At 42.0% G+C, this 27,500-nt stretch overlaps 1 protein-coding gene and 1 long non-coding RNA gene across 4 annotated transcripts in view; one reads left to right on the top strand and one right to left on the bottom strand.

The window, feature by feature from the left end:
• Window positions 1-7,060, top strand: part of LOC126985375 (uncharacterized) — a 28,845-nt gene extending 21,785 nt beyond the window's left edge. Inside the window, exons 2-3 of one of the 2 annotated variants that reach the window (XR_007738656.1) lie at window positions 3,305-3,416; window positions 6,143-7,060. This is a non-coding gene — a long non-coding RNA (uncharacterized LOC126985375). Of the gene's footprint in view, window positions 1-3,304 lie in introns of both variants that reach the window. The other variant, XR_007738655.1, reaches the window with a different exon arrangement.
• The window catches only part of LOC126985374 (uncharacterized), a 49,336-nt gene continuing 28,082 nt past the window's right edge, over window positions 6,247-27,500 (bottom strand). The window contains exons 4-7 of one of the 2 annotated variants that reach the window (XM_050840157.1): window positions 14,347-14,484; window positions 13,333-13,430; window positions 12,181-12,346; window positions 6,247-9,560 (exon numbers count right to left, since the gene is read on the bottom strand). In XM_050840157.1, the coding sequence (XP_050696114.1) occupies window positions 9,469-9,560; window positions 12,181-12,346; window positions 13,333-13,430; window positions 14,347-14,484 (494 nt within the window). In that variant the 3' untranslated portion in view covers window positions 6,247-9,468. Of the gene's footprint in view, window positions 9,561-11,482; window positions 11,649-12,180; window positions 12,347-13,332; window positions 13,431-14,346; window positions 14,485-27,500 lie in introns of both variants that reach the window. The other variant, XM_050840156.1, reaches the window with a different exon arrangement.

Here is a 27,500-nt window from a genome sequence, read left to right as displayed (position 1 = left end):
CCCTTCACAAATACTACATATATTATTTTACAAATCTTTTGCAAATACTTTATTTTTCTTGCAAATATTACACTAAATCCTTTGCAGATACTTTACTAAGCCCTTTGCAAATACTTAACTAAATAATTATTGCAAGTGATTTAACAATTCCTTTACAAACGCAATTAATTTCATCAACTATTTTACCAAATTATTTGTCAACATACCACTTTCAAATATTTTGCATGCAGCTAATTACATACTCTACTGAATCTATCCATCTGTTTATCTCTCCAACGCCCTGCTGTCTCACAGGAACTTGCCTCAATGAGGCAGCAACACCACCAGGAGTGTCTCCAGCTTTCTCTGTTCTGGCACTCCCTGGCAGCACACGCAGTCCCTCGCCTGCCAACTTTCTCTCCAGCAGCCACTCATATACTTTGTTGATATTTTTCACTGGTGGTTTCCCCTTGACACTCTCCCTCGACGCTGCCCTCATATTCTCTTCACAAAGTCATTCTCATTCATTCTCATCATGTGTCCATGGCAACCCATCTCAGAGCACCACACTTTACCCATTCAACCACTTCACAATTCACTTAATTCGCTGTCACACCCACACCAATCCTCTCGCGTATACTTTCAATACTTTCTCCATCCCAATCTGACACAGCACATGCCTCTCTTCTGTAGCTCATTTCCTCTGTGGGTATTCGTGATTGCTGTGGTACATCCCACTCTGACGCTTATGACAGAATTTTGATGATAATGCTGCCCCTTATACTCTTGTTTACCCACGTGCTCACACCTCCTTCTCTCATGACTCTCCCCTGCATGTACAGTAAACCCTCCATATGTCGGACCTCTAGATATTTCGGATATCGGATACATCGAACTAATTCAGGGTTCCGAACACATTTGCAAATCGGTCTAAAACTGGGATATACGGTGCTTCTCCAGACAGAGTCGGGATGAATGTTGTGAATCAGTCAAAGATGGTTTATAGTAAGAAATCTGGAGTGAGTCTGGACCGCATCATTTCAAAGCAGAGGGTGATGATCCCTCACGGCGCAGGGTAAGAGGAACGCGGCCGCTCGTTGGCTTATTTTATTTTCCAAACGTATAGACACACACAGGAAATAGTTAAATTAAACTGCAAATTCAGTAATAATTTAAATTTATGTGCACCAGATGCAACTCGTAACTTATTCCGAAACTAACTTTTCTGGGCACGCCTGATTGATGATTGATTGATAGTTTATTGTTGCAAGTAAAACAACAAAGGAGAAGGGAGGAGCATGCCATCCCAACCCCCAGGCAGTACAGAGTGTGATTATACAACTAAGGATACATGTGTAAGTAGCATCAGGAAACTAAATGTTGGGATGGCATGTTCCTACCTTCTCCCTTGTTGTTTACCTGCAACAATAAACTATCAATCAATCAAGATACAATGGTAGGGGACAAGTTTGGCGGTCCTCACGCTGCTCCGAGCTGTTACAACTTGACGACCCTCGCCCACCACGCCCACCACGCCCACCGAGGCCCCGCGCTCCCCACACTGCCGCCGCCTCGCCCTCGCCGCCCCTTTGCTCAAGGCGGTACTCGGTATGAATTTATAGATATACGGCCATGCTCTGTTCCAGCTCCTTTGTGGTGTCTTAATCTTTTATTCAAATATTAAACAGAATCGCTGGTCAACTCTGGAAAAGACATGCTTGGTTTTGCACGAGTTTATTTATTTATCAGTTATTCTCATCATCCTCACACTTAAAACCCTTCCATATAGGTATTATGATCTGCTCTCTTCCTTTTCAAATACCATAGCCTTACCCTTGCCAGCATTTTCGTTCAACTTTCTCCTCTTACACTCCCTGATAAAATCATCCGCAATACTCAGCAGCATCTCAATTTTTAGCCAACAACACTGTCATCTGCCAAAAACCCTGCCACTAAAGACTACCCAGTACCTCTCACTTGAAGCTTCGAGCCCAACTCCCCCCCTCTGGCTTTCATTTCTTTCATACAATACATACACAATGATGACATGCACAGCCTTGATGGCACCCTGGCCCACACCCACAACTACACAAAAGCGCTCACTCGTCTCCCTGCTCACACACACAGAACTACTCACATCTTTGTAAAACGATATACCCCATCAAGTGCCCTTTTACACCACTTATTTTCCGGCCATCCCGTTAGCCTTCCATGCTAACCCTGTCATAGAAAGCAGCAAACAGTTCCCTCTCCTTCATAAGGCAAAAATTTGATCCACTCATCCTCACCCTCACAAAAAGCTCTTATTCGTTGTCCACACTTTTATCGGTTATTCTCATCATCCTCACACTTAAAACCCTTCCATATATATGTACCTTTTATGACATACTGAGTGAGCTTATTCCCCTATAGCTCGCACAATCATATCCATACTTCCTTTTCACAGAGTAACAATTATTGCCTTTCTCCAATCTTCCAGCACCTCACTCCCAGGCTAGATTATATATCCACAACATCCGCTCCATAACTTAGGCTACACCTCAGTATTTCAGCATTTCTGCAGTTATTTATTCATTACCAGCTGTGGTGCCTGTCCTACTTTTAACTTCTTTATTGGCACATTTGTCTCTTCCCCACATCATGTTTCCAACTACTTACTTCCCCGGCCACTGAACTCTTAAAATTCTCAGGCCCCTTACTCACTCTAGTACTGTTCTATTTTGCTTTTGCTCCTGCTTTTCAAAGTGATTTTCACCTTCCCTCTAGATCTGATTGTAGCCACTGTCATTCTTGACTTTGTTACTCTCAAAAATAGGTCAGAATCATTAAACATTTCCTCTCACAACCTTTGCATCGAATACATCCTTTTTAGCCTATTATCCACTGCTGTATAGGTAATGTACGAGGCTCCTTTCATTTCCTCTTGCCCAAGTATACATCTTGTTGATTAACTTGTACTGAAAGAAGATGTCCGACAGGAGCAAACCAATCTCAACACCAATATCTACAAGGAATTGTGCATTTTCATTCACTCCATCAACGTCCACCGAACAACCAAACCACCAATCTTCACACTTCTAGCATTCACATCCATATTCCCTAACACAAATAATCTACTTTCCCTCCCAAAAGTTTTCAAACTGCTCTAATTTCTCTCAAAATTATCTCAATCTGTTCTCTCTCTTTCTCTCTCTCTCTCTCTCCTACCATTTATTAATTGGGGCATACACACTTAATCCTTTGCAAATATTTAACCAAGTCATTTGCAAATAGTTCTTACTTCAGTTAATCCTTTGCAGACTCTTAATTTTCTAAACCCTTTCAGATATTGATTGTCTGCTGGTAATCATTCTCCCAAGACTGACGTCCTACCCTGAGCAGCTTCCTTTAGCCTCCCTCCCTTCACCTCAGACCCTCCACCACCACCACACCTTCAGGTCATCCTTCTCGCCTCCTGCCGTCTGTAACCTGTCATGATATTGCAAAAGAGGAATGAGTTTTTTTTTCATCTCTGTAAACAATAAGAGATAGTAATGGAATAAGGTGTAAGACAAGGTATAACATGGTACAGAAGGTAATGTGGTAAGTGTATATTTAATTGAAGGCAAGTTTTTTCTATATAATTTCCATGTAACATTTGAAAAAAATTACAATAAACATCCTTATTTTTTTTAGCATCTTTTGGTCTTATGTTGTCACTGAGTAAATATAGGACCTGAGATTCATATGATTGCACATAAATCCTCAATAGATAATTTCGTCTTCTATAATATTCACATCAGGAAGAGTCTGCTGTTGTTATTTTTTTGTTTAACTATGTAAAGCAAGAGGAATCAACTGTCTGTGTGATTTTTATATTTTCTTTGCAGCTTCAGTGACCCTCTCCTCTTCAGACAGCAATCCCTCATGACCCACATTTCTTTCTCCTTCTAGCTATGTCCCCTCGTCCTAGAAATTTAATCTCCCTGACTTCAATTTCAACATTTAATTAACGTTTAGTTAGTATTTCTTCCTTGCTCCACTACCAAGGCCTTGTTCAGTCCGTACACTAATCTGCTTTCCTGTGTTCTCGCCTCCTCAAAACTTGTAATGTGCCATGCCGGACCTCCAACTTATTATTTTTGTTTTTCTTACATCAGAGACGCTTCATGGACAATTGTATTAGAGAAAAGGCCTGTTTGGAGTATTAATCAGGCCACCCACAAAAAAATTCCAGGCAACACTTACCTTTCTTGGGCTGTGAGACAAATCAATTCACCCGGCCTGAGCAGGGCTTGAATCATTGCCTGCTGTGCCGTGAAACCTGGCAGCGCAGCACTGTAACCGACTGAGCTATCGGAGTGGTGTGTGTGTGTGTGTGTGTGTGTGTGTGTGTGTGTGTGTGTGAGGCCACGAGAGAGCCACACAGAGGACAATGCTTTCTGCCACATACTTCCTCAGTCCATCTTGCAGTTCATTCTCACAACAAATATTCTTGCTAAACTTTCAGTGATACTCTCACTTATTTTTAAAATAAAATTGAGGCAGGAGAAGACTTGAAGCAACTGTTCACCTCATAGCTGTTATATCAAAAATATGGTTAAACATGAGTTCTAGAAGGAAACAGTCATGTCGAGTCTGCTCCTGTCTTTAATTTATTGTATAGACGGGGGAAAGTGTTGCACCCCTAGAGGGGAAAATTTAGTAAGAATTCATGAAAATTTGGTATTGGAAATCATCATGGAATCATTACAATCACCTGAATAGCAATTTTGTAACAGCTCAGTCGATTCTCAGAATTTGTGGGTTATTGTGGTATTTACATAACACAATGGATATTTGTTTTACCCTTCTGATAAACCATGTGAGGCATAATTCAGGTGTTGGTGTTCACAAGGTTTTGGAGCAAAGCCTTCACCAGCAGCAAGGCGAGGAGCCAGTGTGGATCCTTCTATTGGTGGACACACAGAAGCCCTTTGGTAGAGATCCAGAAATCATACCAAAGCTATATTTCTAAAAAATATTTATTCAATTTAAAATTTTTCTTGACTCTGAGCTTGCTCCTATACATTTTTCTATTTATCTTTTATGGAAAATGTGACATACACATTTTACTTTATCTATTGAGCTTGTGGAAGAAATGTGGGTTTACTGAACCTATTTTTTAAGATTGTTTTTAGGAGATATTGGTCAGTAACTTTTTGTGCACTCCAGTGATGGTAGGTTTTCCTGAAGGGCCGATGGTTAGCCTCAGGCTACTAGTGGCAGGGGTGAATATTTTTTTAATGTCTCCATTATTACAGAATTTTCTTGCTGGGCCTTTGCTGGGCCCTGGTGCTCTTCTTGACATAAGTCACTGAAGTAGAATTGATATGTGCTTATCTAGACGGGAACTGAGTGGTCTTCAACTACTTGACAATAGTTGAAAATTGTGGCAAGACATGAACTTGGGACTAAAGGCCACAAGTCATCACTGCTGCCTTTTTGCCCTTTCCCAGTGATAAGTTGTAGGAGAGAATGGGGGAGAATGAATTCGTGGAGAGAGTGTATGAGGGAAGGATTGAGGGAGGGGGTGTCAGGGGAAAATCACCTGTGAAGTGGATCAGTAGGGTGAGTGAGTATTGGAGCGAGAGAATTGGAAGTAGCAGGATTGAATGTGCTGAGAGGGAGTGCCAGAACAGGGAGAGATGGAGACACTTCTGCTGCAGCCACCCCCTGGATGGAAGTCCCCATGAGGGAGCAGGGTTTCGGAGATATAGATAGATAAAAGTTGTTGAAGAATTGTAATGACTTTCAACCCTGGGTGGGTGGCCTTATTTCTTGTCATGGAACTTGATATTGCATCCTGCACAAAGTCAGTCATGAACATAATTTTGTCTGTTCGAGTGGAATCATGTAATTGATTCTGCATCACAAAGTTCTTCCAATTAATCAGTGTTCAGAGAAAGACTTTGGGCCATGCTGGCGTTTTATTGCCGCTGCAACCACAGTCAGTGTTTGGCAATGCATTTGAGGTGACGTCCAGACTCTTATTCCACCTTCCACATAATCCTAGACAAAAAAGTCGCCTCAGGTGTGGTTTGACTAATGAGATGTACATCTAAGGATTTAGGATGATTCTTCACTTTGATCACTAGCTAGGACAGTCATAGTTTATGATCCAGTCAGTCTCTCTGCCTTACAGGTTTGACCTGGATCCCCACGCCACACCCTGGGCTACCACCTGCTTGGGTCACAACCCAACCCTCCTTCCCCCATGCAGTATCCAGGTGAGTAGAAAGGCTCAGGTATACAAAACATTTATTTCATATGTATACATGGACAGTTTTCTCTTCCTCAAAAGGGAGGCATCAACCCTGCCTGAGGGAACATGTCACTCCATATCTGGGAACGTGTTGTACAGTGTTCAGGACAGTGGAAGGCACAGTGCTTGAGCTCCTTAGGTCAAGAAGACTCACAAAGTCAGTCTGTGATTGCTTAAGGCACATTTTTATTATCTAAGGCAAAATTAAAAGATGTAATCCTATATTCAACTGATGCATGACATATTTCACTGATTATCATACATGTACCCTTTGTGTATTCTCATTTCAATAAGCAATTTTGTGCTCTCAGTAAGTTGGCTGTTTATGTTAAGAGTCCAGAGGCTGATAATAATAATGCCTGAATATCTTTCTGATCGAGTTAAGATTTTTTGCTTCAGGCAGATAACCCAAAACTTTACAGTGACTAACTTGTCTTTCCAATGAAAGACAAGTACATACAATTGATAATCTTCAAGGCAGCTTAGTCAAACTCTGGGATCTCTGCAGTTTTTTAACATATATCAAATTCATGTGTTTCTTTGTTAAATTAATATCTAACAAATTTGTTCGACATAATTTTTAAAGTAAAAATGGAACACGAACACCACTTGATGCTAATGTATTACATGTCAACAGTGTCTGCCAGTTTGCCTCCCAGGGAGGATGCGGCAGACACACTCATCCATGGAGTGAGGACAACATTCTCTCATGTCACATAAGAAAACAAACATTCCAGAGGGAAAGTGAGAGGGAGAGAGATTAGTAGCATGACATAACCTAATAAATAAGAGGCAGAGTCTAACGCAGCGTATGTACAGGCCAGCGTCTGAAACGTACAACCAGTATAGACGTCTTTCACGGCGCGGCTCGCCAAGTTTCGTAGTGTATTACTATGTATTATCGTTATTATACAGTTACAAAATTACATCATACAAAAATAAAAAAGTGTGAAGTCTTGAGCGATCGAGTGTTTTGTTGAGATGTGAAATGTCAATACACGAGAGAACTGTGTCACCCGGCTCACAACAGCCTCGAGTGTGTAGTTCAGTCTCGCTTACTGAGTGTCTGTTAGAAGGCGAGAGACTCCCTTGTGCTCATTCCCACAACAAGAGTGTCAGGAACGGAGGGATGGGAGATGACGGAGATGAAAGCTTAAGGAAAGGAAATACTGAGAATATCCTCTTCTAAAAAATCCAAAAAGACCTTGTGTTATAAACAACTTACACACCCGTCTGCTGCTGCCGTCACTCCCTTGTCGTGGCCCAAACAGCATCGTGTTAGTGGTCATGGAGGTGAACTGTGATTTGTAGGAAACTACATAAATGAAAGTACATGAACAGCAAGAAATGCCAAAACATGAGTGTATGAACAGATGAAAATACTGACTTCTGCAATGACTTTCCCTTGAAGGTAGTCTTAATAGAGTGTGTCAGAAGAAGTGAAGATTATAGAAATGGTGCCAAACCAAAAGAAAACACTAACTTGTCCACTCAGCATGAACACAATGTTTTGGCCGCGGCGAGGGAGCGGCGGCGGCACTGGATGGACTAAACACGACAAAACTCACAACATACCCTAAACAAAAATATAACAAGAGAGCTGCAGTGTCAACACAAAACAGACACTCCTCTGTTCACACAAACACTGGGCTCATATTTATTTCATCTCATGCAGGGAGGCGGCGGCAGTGGCTGGCATGCGTCATCCGAGGAGACAACAGCAGCCCCTCAGCAGCCTCCCCTTAACAGACTGCTTCTGCGTTTTGCTGCGATTGTCTACAAGTTCTGAGTATTATTGCAAAACGAGTAAGTCCTACATATGTACATTGCACTTGCTTGAATCTCTCCTGTGCAACTTGTTTTGTATATAAAACTAGATTTAATCCCACACCCTCCCCTACAGTGGTCCAGGCTGATATTCATTTTCAGTAATTGGTCCCAGACGTTCAACTATTGGATATACAACACACTTTCAGTATGCAATATTCTGTGTCTTGGCTCACTGAAGTGCTACTGCCTTTGAGCATCCCCACTCTTCATTAACAGGAGATGCATGTTGTTATTGATGCTGTCATAACAAATGTATCTCATCACCATCATAATATATCTTGCCACTGTGAGAGCTTTGTACACGTGTAAGGCCAGACATGACAAGACCTCCCGAGTTATGTTCAATGTCAGACTTTTCTTGACTTGGAGAATGATGATAAAATGGTCTGGGCATTATTAGTGTGATGACTGAAGGAATGGTGACCTGGTGCCCTTTGTTACTATTTGATGGTGATTAGTGTTTTGGGGTTAGTGGGGAGTGGCAGTGACTGTGATGATCAGACTTAACTAGTCAGTGACAGGCAATAGTGACCCACCAAACAATAATAGCAAGTTTACTGATACTGGTGGAGGTGTATCAGTAGCCAAGACAGTAAATTCTGCCCCAGACTGTAAGCAACATTGTCTAAACATCCATTCTTTAGCTTTTGATCATTGGCTATTCTATCATTCACTACTCTGTCTGGTGAGTGAGAATTTGAGGGCAGCTGTGGTGACTCTCCTGGTAATGGGTGGCTGTTCTCGTAGTGAAAGAAGGAGGTGTGGCAGCCCTCCTGATAGCAGATGCAAGGCCCCTGATGGTTCTTGAAGGTGTATTGATCCCCCTGGCTGGTGACAAGTCTCCATTATTCGTGAGGTGTGACGATCCTCCTGAGTGTGTTTACAGATGGTGGTTTTCTTTTGTGTTCACCTTTTGTTGAGTGTTTATTTCCATTCCATTCTCATTTATTTTCAGATTCAGGTAAAAGGTTTCATGGCTGGATTCAGGGTCATATTTTCTTCTTTAGGTTCACTGTAGTCTTTCTCTGATGGTGAATAGAATAGTGCAGAGACCCTTGTGATTGTGCCATATTTATTCATAGTGATGGTGACTTGAGGGTGTAGAGGAAGGTTTCTGATAGTGATGGAGGTAATAACACTCCTATTATGGCACCTCCAGCTGGTATTGACCCTCATGTTGTCATGGTGAACAGCAGGTGACAATCACAACCTCGACAAAGAGACTTGTGGAAAATAAATTATAGTGCGGCTTTGTGGCTAGCAGGAGGCGGTGGTAGTGGTGGTGGTGGTGTGGCATGGGGATATCCAAGCCTCACCCAGGCTTTGTGGTGGTAGTGGTGTGGCTCATGGTCCAGTGTGGCGGGGGTGTTGGGCCACTAGTAGTTGTAGGGGCCATACTGGGAGCCGTAGTGGTAGGGGCCGGGGTAGCCGTAGCCGTAAGATGGGTACTGCTGCTTCTGAGGGTACACTGTGGGGAGGAGGGGAAGGAGGTGGTAAGTATGGGGTAGTGGTGATGGTGGTGGTGGTGTATGTATGTGTGTGTGTGTGTGTTCTGCCATTTGTTAGCTATTATGTTGTGTTAGGTCAGTGTTCTTCATATCTTCTTGCAGCAACACAGTTTGGTTTAACCCGGCAGCAGCGACGGCCCAAATTTGTGGCTTTACCGTGTAGCAGCGATGGGCCAAATTTGTGCCATGATATAAACCCCCCAAAATAGATGATGCATAAACTGATCACAAATGCATTGATATATATAATGAAATCGTTTGTGTGAGTGATGATTTTTTCTCATTCTTCTCGCTAAGAGGGGCCATTAAGAAACACGATCCCCGCTGCTACTGGGTTAACGCATTACTGGTGGGGTGTGTATGTGTGTGTTGTCAGTTCAGTGTCCTTCATCTCCTCTTGCACCGACACATTTTGGTTTCAAGCATTACTGGTGGTGTGTGTTGGCCATTGAGTTAACTTAGTCGTTCTTCAGATCCCTCTCGCAGCGATGATTTGGTTTTAAGTACAACCCAGAGGACCCAATTAAAAGCCATCTCAATATAGTAACACCTTATTGCCCCCTTCTGTCTTGCATTTAGTTATCCATTAACGAAAAGTGACGATCCAGTGAGTAGTCTAACCCTGTGTTGAATTAATACTCTGGATGTTAGGGTGTTGTGTTGTATGCATATTAAACCGTTGTGTTGTGTTCCATTGGTGTGAGGGGTTAGGTCATATGGAATGTATTTACAATCTTAACTTATTTCCTGTTATGTAATTGACTTGAAATTCTGGGTGGGTTGTGTTACTTCTGCATCATATTGCTACTGGTCATTCAAAAAGTTATCCAGTGACTTGAGAAATGTTAAGGTTAGCAGCAAGTGACACTCTTCATCAGTATTTCCCATTCAGAAGATTCTCAGGAATGTCACTTTCACTGATGCTATTTCCTGTTAGGTAAATATTCTGGGTACGGTTAATGTTATTTTTTCATACGTTCCCAGAATTATTTACAGGCACTGCCATAGCTATTTTTTTTGAGATAAGGGAATAGTTTTTTGATTATTGAAAGGTAATGCCCAGCCCTCTTATTCATGTACAGCTACAGCTCAAAGTTATTTCTCTTGCCTTGATATTGAAAGCATCAGACACAGTGACGGGAGGAAAGAAAAGTTAAGCAATGACTAGGTTTTGGACACTTATAACTGTATACGTGCTTTCAACTTTGATCAGAATGGGAAATAAGATTTATGAAGCTCATCTCTAGACTTTGTGATGAGGACAAGACTTCTAGCAATAACTGTATTACTCAAAAGGTTGGTTGTGTGTCACTGTTCTGTTCTAGGGTTGATGAGGACCAGAAAGAGAAGTAGAGAGGTAGGCAGCGGGTCAGTGGTGGCCTGTGGTTGTGCTTGTTAGTCAGGTCAGCGAGTGAGCTGGTTGGTTACTCCCACTCGTGTCCATGCATCACACACTGCCGGTTCATTAATACACCTCAACATCTACAAAGGCTAGAGTGCAAGTTTTCATTGTGTCATACAGTGGAGACTCATCAACTAATTACACTGTGTCTAAACTATGCTTGAAAGACCTCTAACTCTTCCTGGTATGTGCAGCAGTCTTGTGGACACAGCTCCCAGTGAACACCAGTCCCTTAGAGTTTGGGTTAGGAAGTCAACACTAGCCTAATGCTACACACTAACCGTTGATTGGCTATAGAGACTTGTAGCTCAACTATTTTCTTTACAATAAGTACAGCATATCTACCACTCAACATATTTACAGAGTGAAGGAGAGGGAGGAAGGGAGGGAGGTTAGTGCCGGTGAGGTGAGGGGGCAGCCTAAGGGTGAGAGAGGCATCAGCCTGGCTGGGTGTCAGTCTGTAAAGGGCGGCAGCATTACCAGGCATGAGGTAGGCCATGTTCTTGGCATCCTCACGCTCCCGCTCGCTGCGCAGACACACGGAGGCACCGGAGAACAGCAGGGCAGAGATGAGGGTCCAGCCCACCCCGATCCAGGCGATGAAATAGGACCAGTCGTACACAACGTTGGTGTTCTCAATCAGCAGCTGCAACACCATAGCACCAAGCGTTAGCCAGGGGGCCCCACACTGCACTATAGCTTGGGGGTGGGTGGGGGCCATCCACTGGCAGCTGCAGGTTAGAGCCACAGCCAAGCCCAGTCTGTCCTCCCTCCCTCCTGCTGTGCCGTGCTGTGCTACACTGCTCTTATGTACAGCTGGGGTGAGGAGGAGGTCCTGGTGCAGTGTGGGGGGCATGCAGGGTTAGTATTAGGGTGTTAGGAGGTGATGGTGGAGCCGGGAGGAAGACTCACCCTCAACACATTGCCTTCTGGTGGTTATTGTTGTTGTTGTTGTTGGTGGGCATGTCAAGCTTTCTTGAACCCATGACTTCCCTTGTCCTCAACCCCATAAAATCACCACCAAGTCTCCACCACCTGATGCACAAGTGTGAGGCTGAGTCTTTGTAGTGAGAACAGCATTACCAGAGAAAGTATTAGTGAGGAAGCTGGGAGGACGGGAGAGTGAAGTTTGGGGAAAAAAAGAGAAATAAGTAATTGGGGGTCGGCTAAAGGAATACCTGGCATGATGTATTGCATCTGCTTAGCCTGTTCTCGCTGCTGCTCGCCCTGCATGCACTGTGAGGCCCCCAGGAACAGACAGAAGGCCATGAGCGCCATGCCAGTGCCGACCCAGGAGATCATATAAGACCAGTCGTACTGGATGGTGGTGGCGTCCTGCAAGATCTACCGGGAGAGAGCACGCAGGTCACAGGAGACCCAAGGGGGAGGCTACAGGGAGGCACTCAAGTGACGCGCCTCAAGAGGAACAACAGACAAGACAAGAGGCTGAAAGGAAGGCTGTTGCTGGGTTATTGTGAACCAGAAAGATTATTGTGGGAAGTTACAGAATGGCAAGAGGGATTTACAGTGGGTTTAGTGTGAGGTGTTTGATGGTTTGGTGGTGTTGCACTGAATGTACAATGAGGCCATGGATGTATGAAAGTAGTTTTTTTGTTGAGTTGTTGTATGAGTAAATACAAGTGAGTGATGGAGTTTGTGATGCATTTTGTTGTGTTACATTCAAGGTTATGAGGACAAACCAGGAAGATGAGGAGGAGAGATACCACAAAACAAGGATCTGGAATGGAGGAAGAATAGTTACAGGATGAGGAAGGATGAGGAGGAGGAGGTTGGGGGCCACCATCAGTGAACCAAGACATGGAGGGACCAGGACACTCCCTTGGGAGAACAAAAACATGCACAGGGAAGTCTCGGCAACACTTGGTGGCTGCTGCAGCTCTGCTCGCCTGTGCTTGGGTAAGGGCTAAAAACGGGCTGCTAAGGTTACCAAACAAAGCATGTAGACATCAGATTAAACTCTTTCCTGGAGTCTGAGTTACTACCTAAATTTTAATCATCTGGTTGACTTTAAATGTTCAAGGAACTTTTGTCTTATCAGAGGTACAGAATTATCATTGAAGAACAATGAGGAAATTATTGCCAATAAAGAGAATCAACTTGTGTACAATGGCCGTATGGATTTTTCTAAATAAAAATAAATAGTCTTTGAAATCCATCAAAGAGGGAAGTTTACTTTTGAATCAAAAAGATATAAATATTAATTCTTGTGGCCTTATGCAATTTAGGATGATTACCTTTAAACTAGTTTGTGTTCAGTCTACTGGTAAGTGAAATGATTACGAGTAATTGACAAGTGAGTTGTTGTTTACCTCGTTCCAGGAAGCCTTCCACGGCTCTGTCTTGAGCTTCTCCTCCTCGTAGTACTCCACGCCGTGCCACAGACCCATGCCGCCGGCGGAGAATAGACCTGCAACATTGTCATGATATAAGACATCACTCAGGTAAATGGTTGAATGTACAGTCATGGCACCACAACTGCCATCACCATAGGGTGCCATCACCACAGACTCAGGGACCAATGGTATAGAGATGAGCATTGACGACATGCTCAGTGATAATGTATTACTCCAAAATTACCTTTACCTATATCTTACTCCTCATCCATCTCCACTTTCCCTTTTATCCTTATGTTCTATCCTTCCCTACCTCCTTTTCTTCCTTCCCCATATACATTCCATATTTAACCTACTCTTTTGCCTTTTCCTCCCCTTCCTCTATATTATTCCCACTCTCCTTCCTTGACCTTTTGCTTCTTCTCCATGTATCATTTTTCCCATTTACCCCTTTTCTTCCAGCCCCTTCTCCCTCCCCCTCTCTTCCATCCCCTTTTCCCTCTCCTCCTTCTCTTCCATCCCCTTCACCCCCTCCTGATATTCTCGTTTAACATCTTATTTTCCCGTTTCCGTTTTTCTATCCCATCTTTTTATATCCTATCTCTCCTTCACTTCTTTCCCCTTTCTCTCCTCGTAATACATCTTTCCTCCCCGCCCATGTATTCTTCTTATGTCTCCTTTCTATTCTATTCCATCTTCTTATGTCTCCTTTCTATTCTATCTTCCGTATATATCCTTCCTTCTATATTCCTTCTTCCCTTCCTTTCCCTTTTGCTTCTTCTCCATTTATCCATCTTCCATCCCCTTTTCCCTCTCCTCATATCCCTTTCACTCTCCTTTCTTTCCCTTTTGCCTCCTCTCAACATAAATCCTTCTTCCCCTTCCTTGTCCTCCACCTCCCTCCCCTCTCCTTTCTTTCTTTCCCTTTAGCCTCCTCTAGATTCCCTGTCCCTCTCCTCATATCCTCTTCTCTCCTGCCCACACACTCACAGGCCAGCAGCATCAGGATGGCGGTGGAGGCGATGTTGCCGGGAGAGCGTCGCCAGCAGCCGGCCACGCCCGTCCAGAAGGCGACGAACACGAAGAAGAAGGACACGATGAACAGCGCTATCATGGAGCGGGCCATGTCTGTGGAGGAAGGAGGAGAGAGGGTGAGCTGAGGTGTCTGGGAGAGGGAGAAGTGGAGAGAGGGTGAGCTGAGGTGTCTGGGAGAAGGAGGAGTGGAGAGAGGGTGAGCTGAGGTGTCTGGGAGAAGGAGGAGTGGAGAGAGGATGAGCTGAGGTGTCTGGGAGAGGGAGGAGTGAAGAGAGGGTGAGCTGAGGTGTCTGGGAGAGGGAGGAGTGGAGAGAGGGTGAGCTGAGGTGTCTGGGAGAGGGAGGAGGAGAGGGTGTGGTGAGGTGTCGGGGAGAGGGAGGAGTGGAGAGAGGGTGAGCTGAGGTGTCTGGGAGAGGGAGAAGTGAAGAGAGGGTGAGCTGAGGTGTCTGGGAGAGGGAGGAATGGAGAGAGGGTGAGCTGAGGTGTCTGGGAGAGGGAGGAGTGGAGAGAGGGTGAGCTGAGGTGTCTGGGAGAGGGAGGAGTGGAGAGAGGGTGAGCTGAGGTGTCTGGGAGAGGGAGGAGTGGAGAGAGGGTGAGCTGAGGTGTCTGGGAGAGGGAGGAGTGCAGTCAGAGTAAGATTAGGAAGGGATAGACGCAAAAATTAGGAGAGGCTCAAGAGTAGTAAGATATTAACCCAGTAGCTGCAGGGATCATGTTTCTTAAAGGCCCCTCTAAGCGAATTTATGGGAAAAAAATCATCACTAATGCAAACCATTTCATAATATACATCAATGCATTTGTGATCAGTTTATGCATCATCTATTTTTGGGGGTTTATATCATGGCAAAAATTTGGCCCGTCGCTGCTACACGGTAAAGCCACAAATTTGGCCAGTCGCTGCTACACAGTAAAGCCACAAATTTGGCCCGTCACGGCTACCGGGTTAAAAGAGGAATGTGGAGAGGGATAAGGATAGGGAGGAGTAGGGTAAGTGTAAGATAATAGAAGAGGGATAGACGAGAAGGATTAGGAGAGGGACAAGTGTAGAATAAGGATAGGGACAAATGTATTAAGATATTGGGAGGGGATCATGGAGAGACGAGTGTGGTGAGGGAAAAGGGAGGATATGGGAAGGGAGAACAAAAAGAGCAAATGATGAGAGGAAGGATAAGAGAGGAAGCAAGTGGTTGGAGAGGGGAATTAAGGAGAGAAATAAGGAGAGGGAGAGGAACAGGTGTGACGAGGGAGAAGAGGTGTGAAATGAATGGAGCCCAGGGAGAGGAACAGGTGTGACGAGGGAGAAGAGGAGGTGTGAAATGAATGGAGCCCAGGGAGAGGAACAGGTGTGACGAGGGAGAAGAGGAGGTGTGAAATGAATGGAGCCCAGGGAGAGGAACAGGTGTGACAAGGTAGGGGAGGCAAGGGATTAGAGGTGTTTGGATGAGCTGTACAGGTATTAGTGAACAGGTGGGAGAAGAAAAGGAGGATGAGGTGTTTAGGAGGGGAGGGAGGTGAATGGTGGCAAGCAGGTGGGGTGTTAAAGGATTAGAGGTGTCAAGTATGAGCTGTACAGGTGGGAGAGGAAACGGGACCAGGTGTTTGGAAGAGTGAGTGAGCTGGTGAGGGGAGAGGAAAGATTATGAGCAAACAGGAGAGAGGTTTTAAGTGCAGGAAGGAGGTGAACTGTCAGGTAGAGGAAAGGAAGACGAAGACTTGATGATGGGAAGGAAGAGGAAAGGCGTGTGTGAAAAATGCTGAGAGACAGAAAGACAAGATGATAAAAGAGACAGAAGGAAGAGGCAGGGAGGAGGAGAGAGAATGAAGTACGAAAAAAACTGATGAGAAAGTCTTTGAGGAAATAAAAGGGAGGGAAGGTATAGATAAACTAGAGAGAGGGAGGATGCTGTAAAAGATAATGAAGATAGAAAAATGGTTAGATATAGAATGACTAGGGAAAGAGAGAGGTAGGGAAGGTATGGATAAACTAGAGAGAGGGAGGAAACTGTAAAAGATAATGAAGATAGAAAAATGGTTAGATATAGAAAGACTAGGGAAAGAGAGAGCTAGGTAGGGAAGGTATGTATAAACTAGAGAAAGGGAGGATGCTGTAAAAGATAATGAAGATAGAAAATTGGTTCGATATAGAAAGACTTGGGAAAAAGAGAGGTAGGGAATGTATGGATGAATTAGTAAGAGTGAGAATGCTGTAAAAATAATGAAGAGAAAAACGTTTGGAGATAGAAAACAAGGGAAGTGAGAGGAAGAAATGGTACAAGTTAACAAGTGGAAGGAAGGAGCACTGTGAAAATAATTAATAGAGACAATACACGAAGCAAAGGCAAATTATTCTGATCTAAATACAGACGACACTAGTTTATGCTTTACTGTCAATGAGAATAATAAGATAGATAGATAGCGAGAGAGAGAGAGAGAGAGAGAGAGAGGGGGGGGGTAGTTGGATGGATAGATAGATAGATTAATTGAGAGAGAGAGAGAGAGAGAGAGGCTGGGTAATACATGAAAACAAAGGAGAGTTACCGTGGCCATAATGAGCCAATACATGGAGTTACAGGTCTCTCTCTCTCTCTCTCTCTCTCTCTCTCTCTCTACTCTTCATTCTTTGTGTGTGTGTGTGTGTGTGTGTGTGTGTGTGTGACCTCAGAACATTATGCATCTTTTGTGTGTGTGTTCGTCTGATTGTGTATGTGCGCGAAGCCTGTGAACGTTATGCCAGTACACACACACACACACACACGGCCACGTCGGTCACACGAACAAGTAGGTCAACACTTATTTCCCCTCCCTTCTCCTCCTCCTTCTCCTCCTACTCTTCCTTCTTCCTCTTGTCCTCTATTGGTTTGTCTTCCTGTCTCCTCTTCCTTACTCCTCCTCCTTCTCCTCATTATTATTATCACCTATCTTCTTTCTTCTTGTCTTCTCTTTTTTTCCATCTTTCTATCTCCTTCCCTTCCTCATTCACTTCTCTTCTTCATTCTTTTCTTGGTCCTCTTTATTTTCAATTTTCTATCTACTTTTCTTATATCTCCTTCCTTTATCTCCATTCTTTCTTCCTCTGTCTTCTTCCTTCCCTTCTCTCTTCACCGACTTCCTTCCTCTCGTTCTCTTTTATCATCTTCCAACATACTTTTCTTTCCTTCATATTTGTTTCTTCCCCTTTTGTCTTTCATCATCTTTCCTTCCATTCCCCTTCCACCCTCCTTCCTCCCTTTCCCCTTCCACCCTCTTTCCTCCCTTTCCACTCCCGCCCTCTTTACTTTTCCTCCTCCTCCTCCTCTTTTTGTCCGCTTTCCGCTTATCATTCCCATTAATTCCGTCTTTTTTTTCCCATGGCATAATTATTTCCAACATGTATCGCTATATTCTTCCTCTTCCTGCTCCTCCTTCCCTCCTCCACCTCTTCCTCCTCATTCCTACTCTCATTTATCTCTTTCCTCGCTCGACTATTCCTCTTACTTCTCCTCCTTACCTGCCTTCACCGTTTCCCCTTTCTCTTCCTCTTCTTTCTCCTCCTCATCATCGTTCCTTCCTTCATTTCTCCTCGCTCCTCTTTTTCCCTTCTCGTTTCCTCACCCACTTCCCATACTTCTTTCTTTTTATTTCTTCATCTTTCCTTCACACACACACACACACACTGGAACTTGTTTTTCTTAAAGAGTCATTTCCGAACTGTTTTGGCATTACCGTATGATATGTGTGTGTGTGTGTGAGAACAGAGAGCAAACACAGCTGGAGAACCGTTCACACACACACACACACACACACACACACACACACACACACACACGCAATAACGATGTGTGTCCAAGTCTTGCCTAATGTGAGTGACGTGTGTGTTTGTGAACGTCTGGCGAATGTAACTCTCACACGAACTCAAACACACACACACACACACACACACACACACACACACACACACACACACACACACACACACACACACACACACACACACACACACACACACACACACATTAAGCAAAATAAAACAACAACTAAAACCACCCAAACTTTTATAATATCCTTTTTAAAAACACGTGTAAGTAATTAGATTTAAAAGGTATGATTAAGCATCCTCTAAGTGGTTCACGCCCGGATGCTGCGCGAAGACAAACAAAGGCAAAGCAACTATTATTCCCCGCACTGTCAAGCACCATAATTCACGGCTCTTGATCATAACTGCATCAAAGAACGATTTACTCGGCTGGAAAATATTGATATGATATGAGCTGTGGAGAGAGAGAGAGAGAGAGAGAGAGAGAGAGAGAGAGAGAGAGAGAGAGAGAAATATATGGAAAAATGTGAAAGGAAAAAAAATATGTTGTCAAAGAAAAAAAAACGTAGAGAGTATAGAAAAAGTTTAAAAAGACGAGAAAAATAAAAAGAAAAGTGTCAGAAGGAAACGAAAAACTGAAAATTGCAAAATATTAGAAAAAAAACAATGGAAAAGTTTGAAAAGATAAAAGTAAATATGAAAAAAGAAAAGTTTCAGAAGGAAAGGAAAAACAAAATTGCAAAATATCAGGAAAAAACAATAGAAAAGTGTGAAAAGAAAAAAAAATGTACGAATGACAAAGGAAAAGTAAGTATAAAACGAAAACATTAATCTGGAGAGAGAGAGAGAGAGAGAGACGTAACCACAAATAAAAAAAAATGTAACAATGAACTACAAGACGTGAAACTCGTACAAAAAAGTTTCATCAACAAAATGAAACAAAAAATCGGACTACTTTTTCTTTTTTGATATAGAAAGTTTACGAACGAAGCCACGAATAAAAAAAATTCACGGGAGCTAAACAATTTCCTTTCATTACATCACTTTTTTCCTCTTGTCACTTCCTACTTTAATATGAATTCTTAAGTACTTTTATTTGTCGTAGTATATAACAACCTCTCTCTCTCTCTCTCTCTCTCTCTCTCTCTCTCTCTCTCTCTCTCTCTCTCTCTCTCTCACACACACACTTTTTTAACTTTTATTAATATCAACTGCAGTTTTCATATATTATTTTTATTTTCATATTGTACTATTTATTACATTCCTCAATTTCTGCTTTCAATATTGTACTTTTCTTACATTCCTCAATTTCTGCTTTTAATTCTCATATATATTTTTTTTCTGTACTTTAATTTTTACGTTTTTTACGGTCAATTTCTACTTCAATTTCCATTTCAACCTCCACGTACTTTCTTGGCTGTTAATTTCCTTCCGTCTTCCTCAGAGTTTTTTCTTACGACAGATTCGAGGAAAGAAAAAACGTGGAAAGAAGAAGAATGGATCGATTTCTCCAGGATGTTACCGAGAGGCGTTTCCTGTGTGTGTGTGTGTGTGTGTGTGTGTGTGTGTGTGTGTGTGTGTGTGTGTGTCACGATACTTCCTGTCGTTTTTTGTATATTCTTTTTACTACATTTAATTACGTGTGTTTGTCTCTGCCCATCAGCGTCTCTCTCTCTCTCTCTCTCTCTCTCTCTCTCTCTCTTCTTCTATTTATCCATCTATATCTATGTATCTATTTAACATTATCACTGTCTATCCTCTATCTATATCATCCGCTCTTTCTATCTATTTTTATCAAGCTATATTTAAACCTCTCTCTTCATTTATCATTATCTATCATCAACCTGTCTCTATATATCTACCCTCTTCTCTCTCTCTCTCTCTCTCTCTCTCTCTCTCTCTCTCTCTCTCTCTCTCTCTCTCTCTCTCAGGTAACGGGCAGGTAAGATTGGCTCACCGCTAAGTCAATCACGCACAGGTAATCTACAGCTTCATTTTCTTTTTAATCCTGCTCATCTCGTGCCTGTGTGTGTGTGTGTGTGTGTGTGTGTGTGTGTGTGTGTGTGTGTGTTTGAGGGGGAGAGAGAGAAAGGTATTTGCTTGCTTAATCTCTCTCTCTCTCTCTCTCTCTCTCTCTCTCTCTCTCTCTCTCTCTCTCAGAAGCGAGATAAGAAAGCGTGCTCATTAACCTTTACCAACACCTTTTTCTCTCCTCTCTTAAATTACCTCCTCGTTAAAAACTTCCCTCTTCCTCCCTTCCTCCTCCTCCTCCTCTTCCTGTTAATTATTCCGCCGGACACAAAACCCTCGCATTGTTTATCTGAGTCATTTAACCTTTAACAAGCACGCTAATGGGGGCTTTTTCCTCTCTCTCTCTCTCTCTCTCTCTCTCTCTCTCTCTCTCTCTCTCTCTCTCTGATTACGTGGTTTTTATATTCGTTTTGATCTTTCACTTCCTTTGTTTTTTTCTTTTATTTATTTCTTTATTGTGTCTCTCTCTCTCTCTCTCTCTCTCTCTCTCTCTCTCTCTCTCTCTCTCTCTCTCTCTCTCTCATGTGGCAACACTGACTAAGCTTGATGGGTCAGATGTGGCAACGCTGTGGTTCCCGGGGACTGAGGAATGCGAGAGAGAGAGAGAGAGAGAGAGAGAGAGAGAGAGAGTCGTACATATTTTTCCTTCCCTTCGTATCTTTCTTTTACCGTTTGTCTGTCTTTTGTTTCCTGATTCATTGGTATTTATTTCCTGCCATTTTCTTCCCCTGACACACACACACACACACACACACAAACTTTCTGACTAACTAATTAACTAAGCGGACTGTCATACACACACACACACACACACACACACACACACACACACACACACACACACACATTGACTAACTAACTAACTATCAAAGCGGAGTCATCTACACACATACACACACACAGAGGCAAGTCCCATCATAACGGCATGTTCGGAATTCATAATTATTGAACCATAATGAAGATGAGGAAGGAGGAGGAGGAGGAGGAGGAATACGAAGAGGAGGAGGAGGAGGAGAGGCAGAAGAAAAGGGATGTGATAGAATGAAATGGAGGAGTAGGCGGAGGGTTAGGAAGAAGAGGAAGAAGAAAGAGAAGTAGAAGAAAAAGAAGTGGAGTAAAGGGAAGATGTTATGGAAGACATGTAGGAGGAGGGAAAGAAGGAAACTGAGGAGGAGGAAGATAAGAAGAACGGGGAGGGTAAAAGGAAAGCATGAAGAGAAAGAGAAAAGAAAATGTGAAGAAAGAGGAAGAAGATAAAAACAAATGAAAGGAAAAGGAAGAAGAGATGAAAAAAAAGATCCAGAAAAAGGGAGGAGAAAAAGCAGAAAAAACAAAGAAAAGCAGGAAGAGAAGATGATCAGAGAGAGAGAGAGAGAGAGAGAGAGAGAGAGAGAGAGAGACAATGCAGTCTAAACCAAATAAAAGGTGAAGGAAAGCGAAAAAATAAATTAAAAAACCGAGGTGATTCAATAACAGAGCATAAAGGAAGGCAAACAAGCCGTTACAACATTATTTACTGATGCGAACAATTACTTCCTCGAGACTGAAGAAGAAGAAGAAGAAAGAAGTAGAAGAAAAAGAAGAAGAGGAAGAAGAAAGAAGTAGAAGAAAAAGAAGAAGAGGAAGAAGAAAGAGAAGAAGAAGAAGAGGGAGAAGAAAGAGAAGAAGAAGAGGAGGAGGAGGAAGAGGAAAATATCGGCTTTGTGTGTTCAGATGTACGATATTGACATGCCAACGTACGATGATTAAGAAGTGCTTTTGTTATGAATGAAAAAAATGGAAAAAGTCAATTTGGCTGTTTGCTTATATAACGTTATCTCTCTCTCTCTCTCTCTCTCTCTCTCTCTCTCTCTCTCTCTCTCTCTCTCTCTCTCTCTCTCTCTCTCTCTCTCTCTCTCGTGGAATGCTTACTAGAATTCCTCTCATAACCTCTCTACCTCCATCCCTCCTTTTACTCCTCCCTCCCTTTCCTTATCCTTCATCTGCCACCCCTCCTCCTCCTCAGACACGCCTCCCTCGGGCCCACACGTTCACCTGCGGCGCACCTGTTCCCTGTAATTGGGTTCTCGTGCTACAGGTGCCGTCATTAGCCGAGGGAGCAGCACAGGTAGGCAGGTCAACAGGTAAAGGGAGGGGAACACAGGTAGACACTAATAAAGTAAAATGGTCGACGAACAAGACTTAAGAAAATATATATCGCAACACAGGTAGAGGTGAACAGGTAGAGGCAGTCGAAATAGACATAAGAGAATTGATATAGAAACACAGGTAGAAGTGAACAGGTAAAGGCAAGTAGAAATAGACAGGTAGACGGACGACATAAGAGAATTGATATAGAAAAACAGGTTGAAGCAGGTAGAAATAGACACGAAAAAGACATTAGAGAATTGATATAGAAACACAGGTAGAGGTGAACAGGTAGAGGCAGGGAGAAATAGACAGATAGACGGACGACATAAGAGAAGGCAGGGCGAGAGGAGGAAGATGGAATGGACTGAAGGAGAAATATTTTTACGTTGTTATATCACCAAATTCTTATTAAATTTATTATTAGTATTTCCGATCAACTATTTCTTGTTCTTTCTACCTGTTTCTTACGCATCACGTTAAGGAGTCCTGTCTCGTTTTCAGGTTTTATCCATTGTTACTTGTTAGTCTATTTCTATCTATCTATCCATCCATCCATCTATTCTCATTATTCCAAGCAGGAGAGAGAGAGAGAGAGAGAGAGAGAGAGAAGGGTGGTGGCGGGAGGTTCCTGCTATTTCTAAGCGGAAGTTAATTTGTCAGAGTTGAAGGTTGATATTTACAGCAAGACGGACGAAAAACAACGAAAAAGAAAAAAATGAAAAATCAGTAAAAGTTGCAACCTGGAATCTCTCATTTTATTACCGAGATAACCTTTTGTGGGCTGTATTTTTTTTTTTTTTTTTTTTTTTTTTGCTGATTAGTTTTGTATCCTTTTGTAGAAGAAGAGATGGATGTGGTGTCGTAGTAGTAGTAGTAGTAGTGGTCCTAGAAGTGGTGGTTGTAAAAGTAGTAGTAGTATTGGTGGTGGCAGTAGTAGTGGTGGTGGTCGTAGTAGTGGTGATGGTAGTTAGTGGTGATAGTAGTAGTAGTAGTAGTAGTAGTAGCAAAAAAAAAAATAGGAACAAGAAAATAAAAGGAAAAAAAATCAGGCAGCTATGATATATAAAAACTAAATACCAAATAAGAGGAGGAGGAGGAGGAGGAGGAGGAAGCAGCCAATAACAATAAAAAACAAACACGGAAGGCGGGAAAAGAGAAAAATCAAACACTGGGAGGAGGAAACAATAAAAAGGAGGAAGGGTAAAAAAAGATGACCGGGAAAAAAACGGACAAAAGCATCCACAGAAACAAACAACAATGGTTTATCTCCCCCCCCCCGCCACACACACACACACACACACACACACACACACACACACACACACACACACACACACACACACACACACAACATTCTGTATTGGTGTATATGTGTGTGTCTGTGTGTGTGTGTGTGTGTGAATTTTATCCAATATCTCTGAACTTCTATTTCCACGAGTTTTTTTGTGTTTTTTCTTCCTATATTTCTTTTTTTATAGCTTTCCTCCCTTTCACATGACCACCAATCCATCTCTACCTGTCTACCTGTCCGTCTGCTACCTGTTTGCTTCGACAGGTGTGTGGCGGCGGCTCACGGCTCCCCAGGTGGCAATGATCAGCCCACGCACCGCACCTGCCCGGTCCTCTACACCTGTCTGTCTGCTTAGGACCGTTATCTGTCTGTCTGGCTGTTCAAATCCATCCATGTCTTTCATTTTCCATCTGTTTCTGTTTTCGTATATAGTTTTATTTGTCTGTTTGTCGTTTGTCTGCCTGTCAGCTTAGGGCTATTAATCTCATCTGTAGCTGCTTCTATCCGTCTGTCTATAAGTGTTTGTCTGTTTGTTTTCGTCTTTGTCTATAAGTGTTTGTCTGTTTCTGTTTTCGTCTCTGTCTGTCTGATTAGGTCCGTTAAGGAAAGGTATGTGGTGCCTATACGTTTTTTTTGTTTTTTTTTTAGTGTTTCGTAATAGTTTATTTTTACAGTAAAGGAGGCAGTTCAAGGGCAAAACAGAGGTGCTGATATTTTGAGGGTTAAGGAGCTATATAATATTTTGTTGTTTTCTTATCTACAGCAACATTTACTAGGTTGTGGCACCATTATCATATTCTTTTTTTATCTCATTTGCAATTTTATCAACAACAACATTCACTAAGTTCTTACAGCCGCATTCTTCTCTATTTTTATCCGTTTTTTTATAATATTGTCTACATCATTCACTAGTTTCTAAAAGCATCGTTCATTCTTCTTTTTTTTATCTTCTTTACACTTTTATCGACTGTAACTTTCACTGGGTTCTCAAATCATAGTTATTTTCACTGTGTTTTCATTTTATCTTCTATCAACTACAACTTTCACGAGATTTTGGCAACATCCTTATTTTCCTTGTTCTCTATCTCAATTGTTTTGTTTTTTTTATCTTCAACATTCACTAAGTTTTAAAAGCATCGTCATTTTCCTTTCTTTTGATTTTTTCTTTATATCATCCACAAGATTCTTCGCGTCATCTTCAGTTACTCTTCATTCTTTTCCTGGTGTCTTCTTTTTTCTCTCTTTTTCTATTTTTCTCTTTATTATCTTCCTCTTTCTTCATACCTCCTTCCCCCTTATTATCTACCTCCTTTTTTCCTTCTTTCTTTCCCCTTCCCACATCTTCAGTTACTCTTCATCCTTGTATCCGTGTCTTCTTCCTCTTCTCTTTTTCTTGTTTTCCCTTATTATCTCCTTTATTCATATTTTTATTCCTCCTTCCTTCTTACCTATCTTCGTTTTTCCTTCTTTTCTTCCTCCTACATCCTTATTCGCTTCCCTTTCCTTCTTTCTTTCTTTTTCCTCCTTCATCTTTGTGCTTTTCCTCGTCTTTCTCCCCTTTCATTCTCCTCCTCCTTTTCTTTCCTCTTCTGTGCTTTTGCTTCTTTCGTTTCTCCTCTTCTTCCTCCTTCCCTTCCTCTTATTCATTTACTTATTTTTTTTTTTTTTCACGTTGCTTGTGATGAATTTCTGTCTCTGCATTTTGAGTCGACGTTTTACCTCGTCCCTCTTATTCCCAGTTTCCTTCCTCCATTATTTTCTCCTTCCCTCTCTCCCTCCCTCCCTCCCCACGAGTCCTTCACGCCCCCAGCAGGACACACGCTTATCGAGAGAGAGAGAGAGAGAGAGAGAGAGAGAGAGAGGGGGGGGGGTTTGACACGCACCAAAAAAGACAAAATGGTCAACAGTTTCTCTTCAACAACCATAGAATTTCCCTCTTTTCTCCTCTTTATGCTCCTATTGTTTCTCCTCTTCCTCTTCCTCTTCTTTTTCCTCTTTCTACTTCGCTTCTCTTCCTTCTCTTATTCTTGTTTTCTTTCCTATATTCTTCTGTTTTTCTTCTATTCTTTATTTTTTTACCTTCCTCTTCCTTTTTATCTTTTTTTTCTTCCTTTATTTTTCATGTTTCGGTTACTGTTATTTCTTCTCCTCTTCCTCCTTTCTTTTCTTCCTTTTCCCATATTTTCATTTTGTTCCTGTCTTCTATTCTTTATTATTTACCTTGTTCTCCCCTATTCTCATTTTCCTTCACTCACTTTATTTTTCCTGTTCCTCCTCCTCCTCTTCCTCTTCTTTATTTTCTTACTTTTCTTGTTCCTGTTCCACCTAATTCTTATTCTATTCTTTTTTTTCCTTCCTCTTCATTTCTTTCTTGTATTCGTTCTCCTCCCTCCATACTCTTCTTCCTCCTCCTCCTCCTCGTCATCATCATACTTATTCATTCTCATTTCCCTCATAAAAAACGCGTATCATCTCATCTTCTTCATCCTGTTCCTATTGTACTTCCTCCTCCTCCTCTTCTTCGTCATGTTCCTATTCTAGTTATAAATAAAGATGCCGCCAGATATTCCTCTTCTTCCTCCTCCTCCTCCTTTTCCGTCTCCTATCATAATTGGTATCTGATTTCTCTTTTCATTAGGGTTTTTATTTATTCTTCTTTATTCTTCTTCGATTTATTTTTATTTTTCTTCCTCTTCCTCCCATTTCTTTTTCCTCTGTCTCCTCTTCTTCCTCCTCCTTCTGTTCTTCCTTTTCTTCATCATCTAACATTTTATCCTCTTCCTCCTCCTTAATCATCATCTTCATCTCTTTTCTAGTAATCTTTTTCCGTATCCTCCTCCTTCCTCTTCTTTTTTTTACACATTCTCCTCATTCTTTCTTTTTCTTATTTTCTTTTTCTTCCTTTTTTATTCCCTTTTCCTCCTTATTACCTCCTTCCTTTCCTTTCTCCTTTTATTCTCCACTTTCATTTGTATTCGGTTCCTCCTCTTTCTCCTTTTCTTTTTCTTATTTTCTCCCCTTTTTTCTTCTTTTTATTCCCTTTTCCTTCCTTATTACCTTCTTCCTTTCCTCTTCTTTCCTTTCTCCTTCTATTCTCCACTTTCATTTGTATTCGGTTCCTCCTCTTTCTCCTTTTCTTTTTCTTATTTTCTCCCCTTTCTTCTTCTTTTTATTCCATTTTCCTTCCTAATTACCTTCTTCTTTTCGTTTCTTTCCTTTCTCCTACACTCTCCACTTTCATTTATTTTCTGTTCCTTCTCTCATTTTTTTCTTATTTTCCCTCTTTTTCTCCTTATTCCCTTCTTCCATCCCTTTGATTTACTTTCTCCTACATCCAACTCTTTCATTAATATCATGTTCCTTCTCACATTTTCTTCCCTTTCTTCTTTCATATTACTTTCCATCTTTTCTTATTTCTCTTGACCTTATATTTTTTGTCTTCCTTTTTTCTCTCCCTCCTCCTCCTCCTCTTCCTCTTCCTTTCACTGTCTCGCCAGGAATCCATTTTGCTTCAGCGTTTAACAACCGTCACGACCTTTGCATTGATTGACTCTCCTATCCACCTGTTCTCACCATCCTCCTCCTCCTCCTCCTCCTCTCCCTTTCTTCATTCCCTCGACTTTCAATATTGTTATCTCCACCGACATTTTCCTTTCTTCCTTTTGTCTTCGTTGAGTTTTCTTTGTAATTGTTTTTTTTTTCCCGTGATTCTGATTCTGTCTTTATTACGGTATTGTTCTTTTCTTTATTTTTTTTTTGTCATTATTTCATTTGTGTTTGTTTAATTTGACTTCAGGTTTTATGTTTTTTTCATCGTTTTTCTCTTTCCTTCTGAGGTTCGTAATTTTTTTTTTATCTTTTCCA

Source organism: Eriocheir sinensis, chromosome 59, assembly GCF_024679095.1.
Source record: "Eriocheir sinensis breed Jianghai 21 chromosome 59, ASM2467909v1, whole genome shotgun sequence".
In the NCBI taxonomy this organism is placed as follows: domain Eukaryota; kingdom Metazoa; phylum Arthropoda; class Malacostraca; order Decapoda; family Varunidae; genus Eriocheir; species Eriocheir sinensis.
Note: the sequence above shows the minus strand (reverse complement) of the source record. Positions and strands in the feature narration are given on the sequence as shown.